The sequence below is a fragment of the Empidonax traillii genome, unplaced genomic scaffold (assembly GCF_003031625.1).
Source record: "Empidonax traillii isolate 1590-97213 ecotype Southwest subspecies unplaced genomic scaffold, ASM303162v1 scaffold69:size3087049, whole genome shotgun sequence".
NCBI lineage: Eukaryota > Metazoa > Chordata > Aves > Passeriformes > Tyrannidae > Empidonax > Empidonax traillii.
In genome coordinates, this window is record NW_020955262.1 from 510454 (window position 1) to 530355 (window position 19902).

Genomic DNA, 19902 nt, shown 5'->3' on the forward strand with positions numbered 1-19902 from the left:
AAAAAAAAAAAAAAAAAAAAAAAAAAAAAAAAAAAAAAAAAAAAAAAAAAAAAAAAAAAAAAGCAGCTTACTTGATGTAGGATCATTTTTCCACCATGACACCACAGCACGATGGGCACTCACAGGACTTAGCAGGATTCAGAAGTGGATACAAGGTGGTGCATATGAGCATATCTTGAGCCCCAGGAACAAACAGTCTGGCAGAGAACAGGGGAGCCCATGCCCACATAGGTGCCTTACTTATGCAAGAGGAGTTTGATGATCAGCTTTCTGCAGTTGGAATCTGTGCAAAAAATATCACAAAATTCCAGAATTACAGTAACTTCCATGGTCATCAGAGGATCAAAGCAGCTAGGTTCTTTCCAAAATGATCTTTCTGAGGACAAATCCAGGAAACTATAGAAATCTGTCCTTGTTTAACCACTTGAAAACACAGCATTACACAGCACATGATAAAGGGGAAAAATATGCTCAGTAATATAACATCTGGTCCTGTACTGGGGCTCAATGTTAGGGCCATGGAAGTCAAGAGGAATTTTCAAATAGAAGCTATTTACAGCTGTATCAAGTCTTTATTCATCCATAAATACAAGCACATCTTACTACCATACGTAAATATTACTAGAAGTAGTTATTTGATCATTGCACTGATCCCCTTGTCGTTTAGCCCTAACTATTTTATTTTTCTCCTTTTTTTTTTTTTTTTCCCCTCTCATATCTCAAACCTCAAGAGTACATTGCAGGCCGGTTTGGATCTGAGGACTCCTCAGGCTATGCTGCTTTTTCTGTTGATGGCACTCAGAATGAGAACTTCATCATATCAATGTTTGTCCGAACACGCAAGGCTTCTGGATTGTTACTGGCTTTGAGAAACAGTACTTACGTCTACATAAGAGTCTATTTGGAAGGTGGGAAACTCACACTGTCAGCTCTAAATTCCATTAAGTTATTAGGAAAACACTTTGTGAACGATGGAAACTTTTACTTAATAACATTAAAAATAGAACCAAATAAGATGGAACTGTTCCAGTCCTCTCACTACCTAGGCTTTATATCTACTCCACTACTAACCATCCAAAGTAAGGATATTCTTTACATTGGAGGCCTACCAGATAACAAAGAAACTGATAGAAATGGCAGGTATTTCAAAGGCTGTATTCAAGATGTAAGAGTGAATAACCAGCCACTGGAATTCTTTCCCATCACCAATCCACTGAATTCTCTTATCAACCGAACCCTTATTAATGTCACCCAAGGCTGCACTGGTGACAACCTCTGCAAGGTAAGAACGACATTTTTCAGAGAATTTTCACATATTTATAATGGGGAATTTATTTTAATTTTTTTTGTATGTTTCCACACATTATTTGATTATAATGTCATCCTATGAAAACGCTAGGTAAAAGTAAAAACACTAAAAGGGGCAGGTTTTGTTGTGTTATGCTACATATGATCAACATCAGCATGAAATTGTATTTGCCTAGGGGAGAATTAAACTATTTTAAGGTTGAAATACTGTTTTTCACCAATTATTGAACACACTGTGCTGTCATAGTGTTCGTCTTTACCAGTTTCCACCTGAAATAAACAGAAAACTCCCTTTTGCCAAACACTCCCCCATCCCTAGAGCTGGGAGGCCACAAAACTTTATTCATACTTAGGTTATCTCTTCTCTTTCCCCATAGTCCAACCCTTGCCACAACGGTGGTGTGTGCTACTCAATCTGGGATGACTTCACTTGCACGTGCCCCCCCAACACAGTGGGGAAGGCATGCGAGGAAGTTAAGTGGTGTGAGCTTGGGCCCTGTCCTCATGAAGCACAATGCCAGCTGGTGCACCAAGGATTTGAATGTAGGTACATTTCAGTTATTCCAATCATCTTGGGAGATCAGCAAAATTTTCATCAGCATTGCCTTGAAACTAAATATTCACTGCCTCTGAAGTTCATTTAAATGTTATTTCTGTATTAAAATAATAACTATGTCAATTTTAAGGAAGGTTAATGGGAAGACTCTGCCCTATCAAGCCCAGAAATTCTCAGCCAGACACTCTGACTCAGACACCAGTGTTTATAGGACCTTTGATATTTACTTACTCAACTCAACTTGCTGTACAGTAGATCAGTACATTGCCAGAGTGGAGTGTACCCCTCATACTACCACTGCAAAGAGATAAGAGGATATCCAGTGCTGGATTAACCTTAGGATGTTCTCCATCTTCCTGAAAAGACAAGATATATAACATACATTACATCATTTGATTTCCTTAAATCTTCAATAGCTTTGAAGAAAGACACCTTAATACCAGCAGAACAGTTACTCAACTAGTGTCTTCATAAGAAGCACCTGCACACCAAACAGTCTATTAGGAAACTGATGAGCATTAGCTGTCCTTAGACAGCTAATCTCTTTCCTTCTCCTTCCCACTCTGGAGTGGAATTAAAAAAGCAAGTGAGGATCTTGAAGAAGTACTTTTTCTTTTTGCTATCGAAGAAAGCCCTAACGAAGCCGTGAAGGAAGATAAATTCATGCTCAATCTGATTGAAACTGTTAGAATGGCTGAGTTTTAGGAACGAGAGGGTTGGTCAACGAAAGACTTCTATTATAGATTGACCAATATGATGTTTTTATGGAGATTGTAAGAATCAGCATTGCAGGAGTTGTTAAAATTTATAACTGAAATTAGAATAATTGCACCTTCTCTCATAGATGGCTTTAATGATAACATCAAAATATGTTCTCTCATAAAATTTACTATTGCATATTATGGTAGAATATAAACACAGGGACAGCAAATGGAAAAGCACCTGAATCGTTTCCTTCTGCTAAATTCAAGGTCATTTACATTTTCAGTATCTAAAGGTCATCACTTTAAGATTTCTGTGCTGGTTTACGTGGCAACAGTAGGGAGTTTCCCTAAAAGATATTCTAAAATTCCTGCACTATAGAGCCACATTTTAAACCTATTGTATTCTTTGCTACAGGATAAACTTCTTGTTCAGCAGATGGTAATAAAAGCTTTCCTGGCCAGTGAGTTCTCTGCCAGCCTGGTGTCTACTGCTCTGGATACAATTTTAAGCCAAGGCAGCAAAAGAGCTGTTTTTCAGGGGCTGTGGCCATAGTTGTACCTCGATGGCTACGATTAGCCCTTTTGGAAGACATACGCTCTATAAAAGAGTACAAAAGGTTACACAATACTCCATAAAAGAGAACAAAACATTACAAGAAGCTGATGTGGGGAACATTAAGTAACAACAAAACTGTATGCCCACTGGCACAGCTGGGAGTAAAAGCACATTGAGGCAGCTTGCTGTGCTCAGGACTTTTTGTAAGAGTTCTACAAGGGTAATTTAGCTTTATGAGCTTAAAAAAAACCCAAACAACTCAGCAGCTTTGTAAGACATTTTAAAAAAAATCAGAAATAATTTGGAAAAACTCTAACTGATTTTTAGTACGATTTCCTCTGAGGAAACTTTTTCTATGAGAAAGACACTACATTTGATGCACTAGGAAATTTAGTTACACCTCTGCTGCCTTTAGTATCAGGATATACAGTCAATAACTTCATACTGGGACTCCAGGGGTTCTTTTCCTCAACACTTACTATGCCCACAGATAGTTCAGAAACCCATCTTATCTCAGGGCTAGGATCTTTCAAAGATAATTTTTTCTGAAATACAGACAGAAGACATTCCCTCCTGTCTGTCCTCCCTGTCTACAATCCTCATAAATCTCAGAACTTGTAAATTTACAGCCCGGTGAGTTAGTGCATTTTAGCAGAAACCACGCTAATGAATGATGTCAAATACCTTTGTGAAGATGTCCATAAAACTGCCACAACGTAGCCCATCAATTTTCACTCACAGCAGTGCAAGCTGAGTGCTGCTGCCCTGCCAGTCCCACCAGCACAGGCTCACTGCTGTCAGCAGGGCTGTGGCAGAGCCTACACAGCAGGAGAAGCTGGTTTTAAATGTGACAGGCTCTTCTTACATGGATTTTGAGGGAACTGTTCATAAATTAACTTCAATTAAATTCATCCTTTTGCATCAGTGAGAGTAAAGGGGCATCCAATCAAATCCTTTCTAAAACATCTTAAGAAACACCTAGGGAAAAAAAAAAAAAAAACTGAGGAGAAATGTTCAGCCCATCCAGATCTGTCATGGGGAATAACTAGATGCCTGTACTTAGGGAAGAAAGATAAAATGACAAATGTATGACTTCTTTTGAAATACAGAGATGACACTAATGAAAAATTGTATATTAGTGTTGACTTGAGATGATGCAAAGCAGCACACTTCTGATGTCAATATAGCTGATGCTGGCACTACCCTGTAATTTCCATAGTCATAAGGGGCAGAAAGGGATAACTGAAACACTGGTGGAATTTGACCATTTTTCAGCAAAGCAGAAAGGACTTACATGACAGGGAACATGGAGAGATATTGTTCCACGTGTGTTGGTTTAAAGTTGGCCTGGTTTCTCAATTATTGTCTTTGCACAGGTCTTGCTAACGCAGTGTTTAGTGGCCGGAGCAGTGCGATATTTTACAGAAGCAATGGAAAAATCAGCAGAGACCTCACCAATATCGTATTTGGCTTTCGAACTAGGGACACTGACGTGATCCTGCTGTATGCGGAGAAGGAGCCAGAGTTTGTTATCATCAGTATTCACAACTCCAAGTTACTTTTTCAATTGCAAAGCGGCAACAGCTTTTACAGGCTGACCCTGGCTAGTTCAGTGCCTGTGAGTGATGGGAAATGGCATCAAGTGATGGTCTCTATGGTAGAGCCCCTGTCCCAGTCCTCTAGATGGCACATGGACATAGATAACAAAAGGGACACTGCAACTAGCACAGCTGCTGCAGGAACCCTCAACTTCTTAAGAGAAGACACAGACATCTACGTGGCTGACAAGGCTTTTGACAGTCTGGATGGCCTGCGAGGATGTATGAGCACCATAGACATCGGTGGCATTTATCTCCCATACTTTGAAAACGCTGACATCCCAACTAAAAAACCCCAAGAGGAGCAATTTCTCAAAATATCTGCAAACGCTGCTCGTACTGGCTGTTTGCAGGTAGACATCTGCAGCTCATCTCCCTGTATGCATGAGGGGACATGTGAAGACTTGTACACTTCCTACCGCTGCACATGTCCTGATGGATACACTGGCACCCACTGCGAAGTTAACATTGATGACTGCTCCTCAAACCCCTGCGTTCATGGAAACTGCACCGATGGGGTCACCTCCTACGAGTGCAGCTGTGAACCTGGTTACACGGGGGAAAACTGTGAGGAGGACATAGACAACTGCCTTGGCCACCAGTGTGCAAATGGGGCCACTTGCGTTGATGGGATTGATGGATACTCCTGCCTGTGTGCTGCTAACTTCACTGGAAGATTCTGCAGGTACTACAGACAAAGCTGATCAGTGTGATTTTGTCAAGTCTCTTCTGAAGGGTCATTACATCACTGATGTCTCTGTTTTCAACACAGATGTTATGCATCTAACTACATATTAGTCATGGTTGCAGAGTCGATGTAAAAGGACTCTGCAGTACAGAAAGCTGTATGGATCAATTAGATGTGGACTGAGGCTGAAGTGCTGGCAGCTCAGGCAGAGACTGATGAGGCAAGGGCAGAGGGAACAAGGCATATCTCTCTTGTTCTGCTGCCAGCATTGTTCCTACGAGCTCTCTGATGACAGGATTACAAGTATTCCAGAGCTTGAAAATGCAAGTTAAATCTTTTTTTTTTTCTTTAGAAAAATATTTTAAGGTTTTTAAATCTTTAAAACTATATTTTTATTACAGTAATAGAGCTCTGGAACTATAAATAAAGAAATTCGGAGTTAGTGGGTAAGAGAAAATAACAATAGAAAGGCTGGCAAAGAAGTTTTTTCCTCATGCACAGCATCTTTGCCAAGTGGGTCTACTCCTCTCAGCTTGCTCTCAGCCTAGCTTTCCTGGTGGCTGCAAACACCACACAGTCCACTTTTTCCATCACTTCTGACACTCCTCTCATGACTGTTTCTTATTCATCTCAGATTCTTCTCTGGAAAGGCTGCGGTCTCTTCCCTGGCCTCTTTTCCCTTTCACTGCCCTTCTCTGCACACCATGAACTTCTGCCTTCTAGGCATGTCCTGTTGCTCTCAGAGAAGGCAAAATCCTGTCTGAGTATCTCACAGAGCCACATCAGTACTGTAACTAGAATGATACTAAATTCATCAAATTAGGAACGTTCAGCAATACATGTTTTGTGAGTCTCAGATCTCAGCTGCTGCTGTCACCCTTTCAGACAATATCCCAGTCAGTAACAGCATTGCTCCCCTGCTTCAGCTGAGAGGGCATGAGACATCCAGAAACCAGGAAGGTGCAAATAACAGCTGCTGTCTTCTTCTTTACCTAGATATAGAAGATTACCATACACAGTTTGTGGGAACGAAGAGAGAAACCTCACATGTTTCAACTACGGCAACTGCACCGACCTTGGCGGTGAGCTGACCTGTGCGTGCCTGCCGGGATTCATTGGAGAACGGTGAGATGCTTTGCCCTGCAGATCTTTGTGGAGCAATTCTGCCACAAGCTGTTCCAAAAGAGCCCTGAGGGTTAACAGCCATAGGGGTTTTGCCCTCCTGCAGAAATACAGACAAGGCAGCTGTTTAAGTGTAGCAGTTCCTTGCTTGAGTGGCTTTAAGGCTCTGAAGTAAAGCAGTTTGACTCAGACAAAAATCACAAATGAATATGGCAAGATTCAGTCCAATGTAGCACCAGTAACTCCAGAGCAAGATACTAGTTCTTAAACAGCACTGTATGTTTGCTTCCCCATGCCCGTTTTTAATCTGTGCCAAATTTTTGTATGACACGCTAGAATGTTATCTTTCTTCAGGTGGGGACACAAAAACACACATACCCTGCTCATGTATATAAATTAGCTACATACACTGTCACACAAATATGCAAAGCTGTTTCATTTTCACATGTATGTGTTGTGAATATACAATCTATTCTATCACAGGGATGGGATGAGGTGACATACCTGGTGGTATTGCAGCTCACTACTTTCTTACTGAATGCTGAAAACAGAATTATTATTTTTAGAAGAGGCGAAGAAACACTTTTTACATGTTATTGCTTAGCCTGAAACAGAGGGACCTTCCTCACAGTGAAATTCGTAACATTTTGCTGCATATTTTGCAATTTAATTACCATTTAATATTGGTCTACAAAGAGCTCTGGATGAGGCAGGGCTGACAGCCTCAGGGCACTAGGGGCTGTAAAAACGTAGGAAGGCATTGTCACGGTCACACTATGGTCTGAACAGGCAAGGGCATCTTTTGGATAGTGAGAAAGGAAATACCGTACGTATTCCTGGTGAAACTTGCACTACATTCAATTTAAAATCCAAAAGTGCAGCTGAACTAAGCTATAACACAGAGAAGTTTCCAACAAAAGGTTTTCATTCTCTCAAAAAACCTATGAGCCCACTGGTTTTGAGGAAACAGTACATTAAGCCGTAAAAGATAGGGGAAATGAAAATTCCCACCCCCTCGTCGCACAGTGTCAGCAAGCACATCTGCACTGTTAGCATCCACACTGTCTTTGTGCCACCTCACGACGTTCAGCAACAGTGAAAAAAATAAAATAAAATGAAATTTTAAGAAGTAAAAGCATATTCATAGATACTTCTTCACTGAGTGTATTTCCTGGGAGTTTAAGGCAGAAGGAAATTATTTTTTCCTTCTTCCTTGCCCTGCCAGGCAACTTGCTAACTGCAGCTTTGGGAACGAGAGTTCTTGCATCCATCCCACTGGCTGGCAGTAATCTCTGTTTTACAGTTCCCATGATTCTCGTATTGAGCACAGCCATGCACCAAGCGAGTCACACGCTAACTGACTATCACAGCCAGGCATTCTTCTCCAGTGTCTAAAATTGACTACTTGTCCTCTTTTCCTTCAGGCTGCCGAACCATAAACCAGTGGTACTTCCGTGGTTGGAGGTCTTAGTATATCAAATGAGAAAATTTCACCCCTACTTTTTTTTTAATCCAGAACAAATTCAAATATATCAGTTAATAAGAAAATTAAAACTAAACCCCTCTGCACATTTATGTATTAGATTGATAAAGCAGGCATTTTCCCTTAAGACAATATTTCATCCCTTAAAAAGCCACTGATGCACTGCAGAGAGAAAACAGTATCTTTCTATGGCAATCAATTGACTTGGGATCATACACACACAAAAAAAAGCCCAATGAACTTTATAGCAGGTAGAAAGGGAAATATGAAAATATTACTCTTCATAAAAGGAGATATAGCTGTCTCTTGAAAACAAACTTTTCATTTAATTCAGGCTGAGACAGTCAAAATTACCTAAAGGGAGTCAGGCCTTTAAATGTTCCTGAAGATCATCTGGATTCAGGTGCCTGGTTCCCTGGAAGATTTGAGGGGTGGTTGGGGTTTTTTAATTTGCATAAGTAAGTTCACAGCTGTACAATTTTTATACACTGGATAAATACTTTAGCTCTTTGAAATACATGAATATAATTTACCATTTAAAGAAGCCACTGAAAATTTTTTAGAGATTAATAAAGTAAAAATGTTTAATATAAAAATCTGCCCTTCTCTGATGTAACACTAAACTACTCTTGCACAGTTATGAATAGGATTTAACAAAGCAATTCCTTATAATTCAGAGGGAGTTTCTCACATTCTTCTTCAAGAATAAACCCACATTTTTATCTGGAAAAATTAGGATTAACTGTTAGCATTATTTGATGAAAGGGAGCAGGGAATTAAAAGGGAGCATTGTCAGAGGACAAAATCACCTAATCATTAGTAGCTTTCAGATAATTTTACACATTCCTATTATCCTTCCATTTGTTACCTTGAGAAATTACAAGAACTCAAATCTCCTTTATCATCAGAATTAACTCAAAAACATGTAATGATACATATTAAGGCTTTTAAAAGGCAGTTCTACATCATTCTTACCATTTTGGAGGCCCGTTTCAGAGAGACCAGGTAGAAGGTTGTGCTGGGATCTACTGATATTCCAAACTGAGGGGGAAAAAATAAAAGGGAAAAAAAGACCACAAACAAACAGGCAGGTGAATATTTCCAGGAGCACTCAGCTGGGAAAAAAACACACATTTGTTTGACTTATATCCAGATTACTGAGAAGGAAAACGTGCCCTGAGCTTCCTGGAACAATGAAAAGGATAAGCAAGCTGTCAGCAGGACTTGTGCCAGAGTTAGGTCTAAAATCATACACAAGCTTTCATTACACCTTGCTAAGCACCATTAACCATGAAACACTTTACAGATATGAAATTGCCTGCTTAACTATCTGTGTTTGAAAATACTACAGGAAGTTTAGGATTTGTGTGTGGCTAATCAGGTAGTTAATAAAATCATAAACACATGTGGAAATATGCCCCAGAGCATCTTCCTCTCCCTCCCCCCAAAACCTTTCGAATTAAAAATATGCCTGCCTGACGCATTTGATTCGTGATTTCAGAGGCTTAGAATTTGCAGTCTTTCCTCTAGGTGTGAAAAGGACATTGATGAGTGCAGCTCTGACCCATGTCTGAACGGGGGCCTCTGCCAGAACCTAATCAACAAGTTCCATTGCCTCTGCGACGTGAACTATGCCGGGGAACGCTGTGAGATAGATGTAAGCGACCTTTCCTTTTTTGTCTCTTTATTGTTGTGGCAGAATCTCTTTCAGCTTCTCTCCTATCTTATTCTACGAATGGATGATGAACCAGCAGTTGAGTGGGGTGATCAGGAAGACTACTAAGCGGTCTTTAAACTTTTGTCTTTTACTGCAGCAGAAGATGCCTTGACCAAATAACTTAGCAAAGCAATACAAATTTCAGAGTTTTAAAACTCGTTTTATATTTCTTCAAATGGTTTTCTACTGATCACTTAGCTTTAGAATAAATGCTAGTAAATGTTAGGAAGTGTTTCATCCCACCCTCACTGGAGCATTTCTCTGCATAGGCACTGCCACAGGGTGAAACTGGGACACACCGACAGGCAACTCACGGTTAACAAGAACTATCAGATTTACTGATGGTGGCATTCAAACTCTATTGCAACAATAGAGTGACAAAGACCCACTGCCTTCAATAAGGCTAATTCTACATTAAATCTTACACTATCTTTACGTCACACGTTCACTGCTGTTTCGTGGGCAGTTAGGTCTCGCACCCGTGAAATCGTGTAGGATATTTTTGGATAATTAGATAATGGTTTGGAATTAGCAATTGACAACCTGCTGAGGAGGCTCCCACATCTATTTGAATTAGTGGGAATCCTGCACTGATATCACTAATCCTGATCCTCTGCTCCAGTAGTCTGTACACCTCCAATATATTATACTGAGATAAAATACAACCATCTCAATCTTTACCATTGTTCCCTCTTCAAGAAAGGCCCAGTAAGTACCTTGGACTTGAAAACCATAGATTTGTTGTTTGTTTAAAGACTTTTTCAACTTCAAGTAAATCTGTGTTACTGATTAATGGATGAGTGTCATCAGACAGAAATTACGGGATTTTTCCTTCTTAGGAAGCAAGCAAGATAATTCAGTTGATTGGTTGTCCATGGAGTCTTAAAAGAATGAAAATAAAGGACTCAAAAATTATGAACACAGCAAAAAAATAGCAAAATATCTTTGCAGCTGCCTTGAGAGCGCAGGCACAACTGAAATACATTGATACATATAAAACAGATTTTTTTAACAATTCTTTAAGGCAAAAAATGCCCCGCATTTATGAATGGTGAAAACTTCTATTTAGGCATTCATTACAATATTGCACAGATTCTGCGCTCTTACTCATTTGAATCGCATATAAGATGGTGTTTTATTATTAAGAGAGTATATAAGTGAGATGAGAAGGATCTAGCAGAAGCCTCTGCAAGTGGATCTGACTTCTATTTTTGATTTTCCGCTTCCATAAATGTCCCAAATTCCGTTATTTCTCTGACTACCATTCAGCGCACAACTGCAGCAACATTTGTGCTATGAAAAAGCCTACTCCTATTTTCAGGGGGAGGAAAAGAAATTAACAAACTTTTCTGCACATTTGTGGGAAAAAAATGTGATTCATCCCTATGCTATGTCACATATTCCTGTTTCAAGCATCTGCCTTAGTATAAAAATTAAGCACAATATATTTACTTATTGTATTCAAAGATAATGTCTTTACTGTCTTTATCATACCCAAAAAGTGATTGGGGCAATTTTCTTGTTAATTTCTTAATTAAAAAAAACAAACTACAACAACCCTAAATATATACAAAAGAATAATCTAGCAAAAAATCCTTTCCTCTTTGAAAGCAGTCAATAAACACTAGATGGGAATTCCTGTTCCAGCACCGAAGATGAAATTAATGTAGCGGGGTCAGAAACAAAAATGTATATTCTATCAGACATAGGGCTTAGTTATCTTAATGGGAATCACATATAATACTGGGAACTGTAGAACACAAGCAAAGAGAAAAACAAACAAACAAACTAAACTGCATTTTGGATATTTTTTCCCAATGAAAATACTTTTTTTGGAAATTGTTTTTTACTCCAGATAAAATAATGAGATCAAACTTATGTTTTGGGTTGCTTTTATCTTTTTTTTTTTAATTATTTTTTAAAATTAAATCAATATTTATGTGTAAAATATTTGCCTTTGGGTTCAAAATATCAAGGACAAAACAAAATGAAAACATTCACTTTATTTAGAGTTTATTCCATTTTTTTCATATGGTGAAATTTAAAACTATAACATATTATGGTGGGAACTTTATTCCAAACTGTAGCTTTCATTTAATCATAGCTAAAAGCACTACTCAGTGCAGTATTATTGAAATAAGAAATAAAAAATTTAAACACAAATAATTTGAAATGAAAGCTATCATATTTCAGAATGCTAACTAAAGGCAAAGAAAGAAGAAATTTTAAAAATTCAAATGAAAAAGACTACTACCATTAACCAATTTTTTTTTTTTATGTAATTAAAATTAAGAAAATCACAATAAAGTTTGTTTTGTTTTTTTTCTCGCTGGGCTTAATTCAGTTTCCACATAAGTAAATTGAACTGTTATGTACTTTATAGAATATACACTACAGGACACACTACATTAAGCAGAAATTTCATCCTAGTATTAATGGTGAAGAAAGGTAGAAACAATACGTGTGAAAACAGTGCATCTGCCCCGCTATCGCTATATATATAATGTGAAAAACAGAGAACACATTTGTATAGAGATTCCAAAACTCTTTCTATTCAATACTAGAAACTTGATATGAGTGTACATACGACATTAAATACAGGTTTTATATGAACTTACAGCAATATGCAAGTTATTGATCTAGATTATATTAGCAGAGTTCACTCTTTCTTTTACTGAATTCACTCACCTGTAAATGAATTCTTTCCCTCCTCTAATGCCTTGTCATCATGAAACATCCCCTGACCTCTGATATGTTGCTCCTTTCCTCTTTGTACTTCTGTATCCTCAACTACATCGTGCACGTGTACATAACTTTCCTACCTTTATACACAAAATAAACCTTCTGCCTTTTTGTCTCTTTTTCGTCTGCTCCTCATTTTCTGCTGTTGACTCTCTTCATTTGCTTTCAGTGTGCCATGTTTTCTGAACACTTGCACTTCAGAGGTACACCACACAAAACCTGAGGCTAACTCACCCCAGTGTGTTCTCCAGGAGTGCTGGCACTGCAGGGTGCTTCCCAAAAAAGCTCTCCAGCCACTTGAAGCACCCCAGCTGCCGTGCTGTGTTACCCCCCCAGGGCAATCACCTCTGCCAGGTAGCTCTTGGTACCATACAGAGCACAACTAAATGAACGAACCCCCAGACCAACAATCCAGAGAGGAGCTTAAAGCAACACTTATTGCTTGGCTCCTCCTTAGGTACTGTCAACACAGAAAACTGACGGGCATCACAAGGCCTTTGTTCCCCAAATTTTTGTTGGGTCATCCCTTTTCACTGAGCTATTGCAGCCCAAAGGCTGGACCTGTCACACTCACAGCTCTTCCAACACCCCCAGTGGAGAACAGACTTGATATTTTTAGTTTAAAAGTTAAATAAACAAACAAATTCCAGATTAACGTAAATAACTTTCTTCTATATTTTTTTTCAAGAGATGCAGGTGTCAGACAACTAAATGGAAACAGGTCTAGAAGCAAACATTAAAAAATAGCTGGATGAATATTAACTCTAAGCACTAATCTTCTTGTAAACACATCCATTTGCTAAGATTTTTTAGAATTCAAGGGGTTTAAAAGGCCATTATTCATATTTAAAATTAAGTTATAACAGCAACATCTTTTTGATAATTGATTTTTTTCATTTAGAACACATACTCCATGTTGAGTTCATGATTTTGTGAAAATCTCACTATTCATCAAAAAAAAAAAAAAGAAAAAAAAAAGAAAAATTGAAAATTAGAAACACTCTCCTGCCACACTGAGAAGAGCTTGGGATCATTTCTACTTCCGGCCCTTACAAAAACAGGCTCTGACTGACCCTACCCTGCAGGTACAATCTGAACTCTGCCAGCAGTATCTTATCACAACTTTAACTGCAAAGAGCCCATGTGTTTGTGCATTTGAAAATATCCTTGATAATGTATGCTTCTTTAGGTTCTTTTACTCCCAGATTGCTGAAGAAACTAGATCCAACCATTTACTCAGTGCATGTGAACCTAAAAATGGGAAAAAATCTGCTTCAAACTAGCAGTGATGAAAAAAAGGTTGCATTCTTTCATTGCAAATATTTTTTCTGGCCTGACAGCCAAAAGTTCAGCCAAAAGGGCACTTTACTTGTATCTGCTAACCTTCAGCACTTCAACTTACATATTTTAATCCTGAGTTAGAGATTCTCCTAAAAACAAGGGAATTTCCGTTTGCAACAAATTATTCAAAATTCCTACTTCAAGAACCACGAAGCCTGATCCTAAGAAGTATAATCTTAAAAGGCAACAAAAAAAACCCTTCAACAAATCTTTCTTCTGTGTTACTGATACTACTATTACTTGAAATAGAACTCTAGAGGGTAAAAACAAAACCCAGGGTTTGGTTGTTCATTTTACTTTGTGTTTGAAGCGTGCCCCAAGGCCCCATTAGACTCAGGAGCACGTCCTGCAGCGCTGTGTTCTGCTGGTGCTGGCAAAAAGCACCGACTGGTGAACAACTCCCTCTGTACTTTGAAATTGTTTCTTGAGCACGGTCACCAGCATCACCTCTGGGACAGCACTTCCTCACAGAGCACACCCTCTCCTATTGTACATGTGGATATACGTGATATACTTGAAAGTGTTGGTGGATTTCATGTCCCAGAACTGAAGTTCTCTTTAGTTCACAGAGCTGCACCACTGTTGCTTTCATACACACTTCCAGTTGGTACCGACCCATCCTCCTGGGCACGAGGACAAGTATCATGCACTGGAGGTTACGATTCACATTTCTTGTCATTAAAAATACACTGATAAGCATGTAAGGTATGTTCAATATTGAATCTAAATTCAATAAAACTCTCTCAGGCTTCCATAGCACAGACACATGGAATTTTGATTGAATCCACTCTACAGTGATTAGCTAATGTATTCATTAACTGGAAGGGTTAGTAATATGAGCGTAGCAAATGATACTTAATTACAATAATTAATGCCTGGTGATTCATGAATAATGCATTCAATAGCTATTTACATATTCATACTTATGAGGCTATTAATGGATAATTATCATTTGACTACAAGATGTGGACATCAGGAATGTAACAACTACACTGTTTTCCCCCGATCTCACCACAGCTTTACCTGTATGTCTTGTTTTTGTATACATATACATATATATCTTGTACCTTACACACAGAAATATAAACAGTATATTATTTTCAAGACCTATAGAGCAATCTAATGGCAAATACAGTTATGCACACTGCACCAATTCTGAGCCACTATTCCCATCAGGTTCTGTCTTGAGATCGCAAAAATTTGAAAGCACTCTATTCCCTTTGTCATCAGTTTAGATTTGTTCTTGTCCTGAATTTACCCTCTTTCCTACTGCAGATGGTTAGGACACTTTCACACTTCAAGAGTTTGTTAATTTGTGAAATTAGGGTAGCAATATTAGAAAAACAGGGTAGCAATATTGGAAACACCTTCAAACTGAACAGTTCTGCCCCAGGTGGCTGGTATTTATGCTCGCACACACATTTCAGCCTCCACGGAGGCAAAGAAGTTACTAGACCTTCCAATGTTAGAGAGGGTTTTAGAAGCTTCCTGCACCCCTGGTCAGCACAGTCAGCCCATGGCACATTCCAGCTGGCATTCCTTCCCAAGCAAGCTTTGGGATAGCAGAACCATCAACAGGCAGAGGATATCTCTGATAGCTCTGCTATTGGCTTTCCTGACACTCTGAAAACCTCAACAGGGAGCAGACTAGGGAAAGGAAAAAAACAGTCTGGGCCACATAACTTACACCCTGTGAGGCTGCCCCTGAAAGCATAAAGGGTATTTTCTGGTACTTCTGATTTACCCTCTGCAACACCTTGCTTTGAGAAAACCCTCATCTTTGCAACTATTTGGAGAAAAGAACTGTACAGCACTGGTGAATTTAATACAGTGTGATGATAGGCTATTGAAATAATATTATTCCATCGTCTGAAGTAAATTTTTTGTTATTTTTATTAGCCTAGCAGGATCAGCGTAACTGAGCTGGGAAAAAGCTGGAGTTTATTTGGCTTCACGTCATTTGTGTGGTTGTAGATCACCCACCATGGCAGAATTGTTACCACTGATGGTAGGAGCCAGAGAAAGCTCAGCTTTATTCCTGTGCCAGGTCAAATGTGGGGTAAGAAGAAACATCTTTAGATCTGTAAAATGAGCAGCTCTGTTCTGGAAGTCATTGGAAATGTCACAGTGCCATTTTTACAGTTGTTTTTTCAGGGCAGAACAACGCCTCAATACCCTCTTCTACTTTCATTTAGTCTGTATTCAAAACGCAGGATTTAACTAAAACTTCTAAAAGGATATTGCAAGGAACACATTTAATGTGTGTCACAACATGAGGTACCAAAGCATTAGGATGCAAAGACAATAAGGTTATCTGATGTGCCTTAGCTGGGAAAGACAAGAAAGCTCTTCACAAGGCCAGGATTACTGCATGCATCACTGAGAAGCAGTTGAATATTTAATGTGCACGGTAAATATAAGCAGAAAAGGGAGCCCAGATGACATATGACAGCCTAACACTCTGCAGTATAGGAATCAGCTCAAGTACAGCATTCACATAACACGTTTAGTATTCAGACTAACACATTTTGTCTGTACACCATCCTTTCTGTTGTAATGGCATTGTCTTCCCTTTTCTCACCTTCTGATGTTTTCCCTGTAGACTCACATTCACATCCCATGGGCATTTACTTCAGTCATTGCTCACTTTATAACACATTCATGTACTCCATGTATTGTTCAGATAGTAAATTTTATGTCCATTTCTTTCTCATATGACTCATGAGACAATGTCCTCTTCTATCTTTTTTTTTCTCGCTTCAAATAATGCAGCACTGAAGGAAGATTTTCTGAAAATTGCTTTAGAACAATTAAGTTTCTTTTTTTTTTTTTTTTTTTTAAGCAGGACCAAATACTTTTCTCTCTGTAGATAAAAAGTAACTCTGATCTCTTCTTAAGGACTATCCAAACATGAATGAACATTTTGGTAATTCTGGTATTTCTGACTATTGCTGTGATCTAATGCTGAGACGTTACATGTTTCCATTTACTTTGCTTCTTAAAATACAACTGATAAGAAAATTATTTTGCTGCAAGTATTGAAAAAATCTTTTATTTGTATTTTGGTGTCTGTTTTCACTGAAAATGGAAACAAAGCTATGTTCAGCCATAATTTTTAAAACTTGTTTTTTAAAAAAGGATTAAAAAAAAAAAGGCTACACAAAAAAATATAAATACTGAGTGAAACAGGGCCAGAAATTTGTTTTAATTCCATAAAATCCAAATAGTTAAATTGACCAAAAGTTTCTAAAGAAAAGAAAATTCAACCTCCCTTTCAAGCTGGAAAATATAGTCTGGGCTTTTACTTGAGTACTTATGATAAGGAAACTGGGCAGAAGTTAAGGAGCATGAAATGGAAAAGGTAACTTAGAGTGAGTGTGTGGTAGCAGCAGTATCTTGGGATTCAATGTTTGTCCTCTTCTCTAAAATTGACAGAACTGGAACACGGGTGTGAATTTTACAGGGAATTTATCATCTGGATGGGAACCATGGTCCTCGATTTGAGCCCCTACAAGTATTTCTTACAGGGTAGTGTTCATGCCTTGGAAACTAATCATGTGCTTAAGATTACTATCAAATGTCCATGACTTATGATGCTTCCAGATAATACAAGCTGGCATGTTAATTGGCCTAAGTATCTCTTGATAAACTCTGCTAGTAAAGTATATTCTTCTGCAGACTATTTTTCAGTTCCTGATAGGAGTCTCCATTCCTAATAGCATCTGAATAAAATTTAACACTTTGCTAGGTTTATGGAATATTTTTTCCACTAAAAAGAAACTAAAAAAAAAAAATCCCATTCCAGCGGATCTGAAAAACATGCTGATTTCAAAAGATCATGAACATTTATGTGTTTTGATACAGAGAGCCATTTAAATGAGAGGCAGACCTTGTTATACAAACATCTGAGCTTTTTACCAATCTAACTGTACAGCAAATACAACAGTCCTCAAATTTATTCAAACAATATTTGGTAGAACAGATTATTCACTTTTCAAAAAGAATAAGAGCACTGAAGTAGAAAATGTGATAATGCTGTAATTTAAGGACAAGAAAATCAGCAGCTTTACAGATTTTTGCAGTTATTTAGAATGAACAGATTTTGTACCACTACAGGCAGCTTTGGTTCTTGGTGGTCCCTGTGAAATGCTAGGGTAGGAATTCTGGTGATTCTCAAGCACATTAATAGTTTGGGGTCTAATTTACCCATTACAGAAATAATTGGGAATGTTTCTCTTTCTGTCTGGTGCAGCACTGGTAACACTCACACACTGAGCTCTTCTTATCCCCCAAGGGACAGGACCCTCTGTTCCCTCTTCTCCAAGCAGTAATCATTTCCAGGTGAAATTAAAGGTGCAGCTGCTTCCCTAATCATCCTGTAACAAGACTTTTTCTCCCCTGTTGACTTTATGCCAGTTATCCAGGAAAAGGATGCATGGTTTGAACACAGCCTGGCTGACATCTAGGACCAGCTTATCCTGGAACACAGAAAAACTTAAAACAAGAAACAAACCAAAAACCTCCCCCCAAAACCAGAAAAAACTCAAACCTGTTCCTAGCTAAAATCAAGCAGAGACTAGCCCCTGAGAGTGCCTGGCAACATCACCTCTTTTGCATGATTTCTTTCAGTTTGTGTTCACAAAGGCTGAAGTTTAGTCCTCTTACCTAGGCTAACCCTAAACTCTCAGTGAAATGGCAGCGTAGGCATCCAACTCCTCCACAGTGATGTAACTGTTACCTTTTTTTTATCCCAAAGCTTATCATTTTGTGAACTCATCAGCATGTTGCACATGGGAGGCAGACAAGACACCGTGCTGTGTCTCATGGAAAATTCCATTTGGTCCCTTCTTATTTTATTGTTTCCTTAATCAGACACAAAACTCGTTCATGCCAAAAGAAAAGGTTTGGCTTCTATATGTATGAAAATGCAACACACCCTTCATGGTAGACCTAAACCCACTAATAAAAAGTGGTGTCTTCTGTCACTTTCTACAGGTTTGGAAGTTATCATCCCCATCCAAAATTTTCCCCATCCTTCCAGTAAGCAATACTGTCAGGGAACCTCACTGGTGCTGAGGATCTTGGGGAAGCCAGAGATGAGTCCCAAAAAAAACCACAGGTGCTGTCAGTGTTACCTATCCTTACTGGAAACCATCAAAAAAGGTGCTTCTGAAGGAGATCCTGGAAGCATAAAGTGATACTCAGGGAAGTGAAATTACACAAACAGGAAAATTATAAGTATAATGGATTTGGTAAAATCAAACAGATGAGGGGAGTACTGAACACCTGGGCTATACCTTAACACAGTAAGAATAACTTCATTATTTTAAGTGAATGCTTATGGCACATCTGTAAGGTACAGAAGTGTTATTAGCTTGTTCTTCAGTAGGAACTGGACAGAGAGACCACAATCTACTCAACACTATTTTAGCCACAACATTTGAAAATACTAAAGCATTATTGGTGTAACCTCGTGGTAAGCAGCAGTCTCCAAAACAGTGATGTTCTCTAGATGGAGCAGGCATGGAAGCTGTATTTCCATTCCATACTCCCTTGGAGAAGCACTCAGGCCTGATGCAGAGGCTGGTCAGAGTTCAACTGACCTGCACCCAGAACCCTGAAACAACTTATTTCACCTCAGGAAAGTTTTCGGTTGAAAATTCCTAGCTTGTGGTCCCTGCTTTTCAGTGAGCTGAGTCAGCAGATTTTTTTTTTCCCATCCCCAGTACAATTTTCAAGAAAATCTTCTGAAAATGTAGGCATTCTTCTTAAAAGAAAGACATTGACAAGGCTTCCATTTCTTCCCAGCATATTAGAGTAAAACTCTCTAATCTGAAGTACAATGTATTTTCTGTTAGTTATCTTTAGGTGGCAGTAAGGTAAAAGCATGGAGTAGAAAGTTAAGAGAAATCTCTACCACATTTTTGAGACCTTTTCCTCATGTACTATACGAGCTATACCACAGAAGGAGACTTTCTAAAATGCTTGCATCTTCAGCAAATATCCAAAAAGAAACTATTACAGTTGACTTCATCCAGTTCACAGTCAGATGCAAACCTACTGAAAGCCAGTGATATTAACACAATA

At 38.6% G+C, this 19902-nt stretch overlaps 1 protein-coding gene across 2 annotated transcripts in view; it reads left to right on the forward strand.

Moving 5' to 3' along the window:
- Positions 1-19902, forward strand: part of CRB1 (crumbs cell polarity complex component 1) — a 96301-nt gene that overhangs the window by 63671 nt on the left and 12728 nt on the right. For both annotated transcript variants that reach the window (XM_027880381.1, XM_027880382.1), the window contains exons 7-11: positions 732-1282; positions 1686-1851; positions 4501-5407; positions 6407-6535; positions 9546-9672. In XM_027880381.1, coding sequence (XP_027736182.1) covers positions 732-1282; positions 1686-1851; positions 4501-5407; positions 6407-6535; positions 9546-9672 — 1880 coding nt within the window. The remainder of the gene's footprint in view (positions 1-731; positions 1283-1685; positions 1852-4500; positions 5408-6406; positions 6536-9545; positions 9673-19902) is intronic.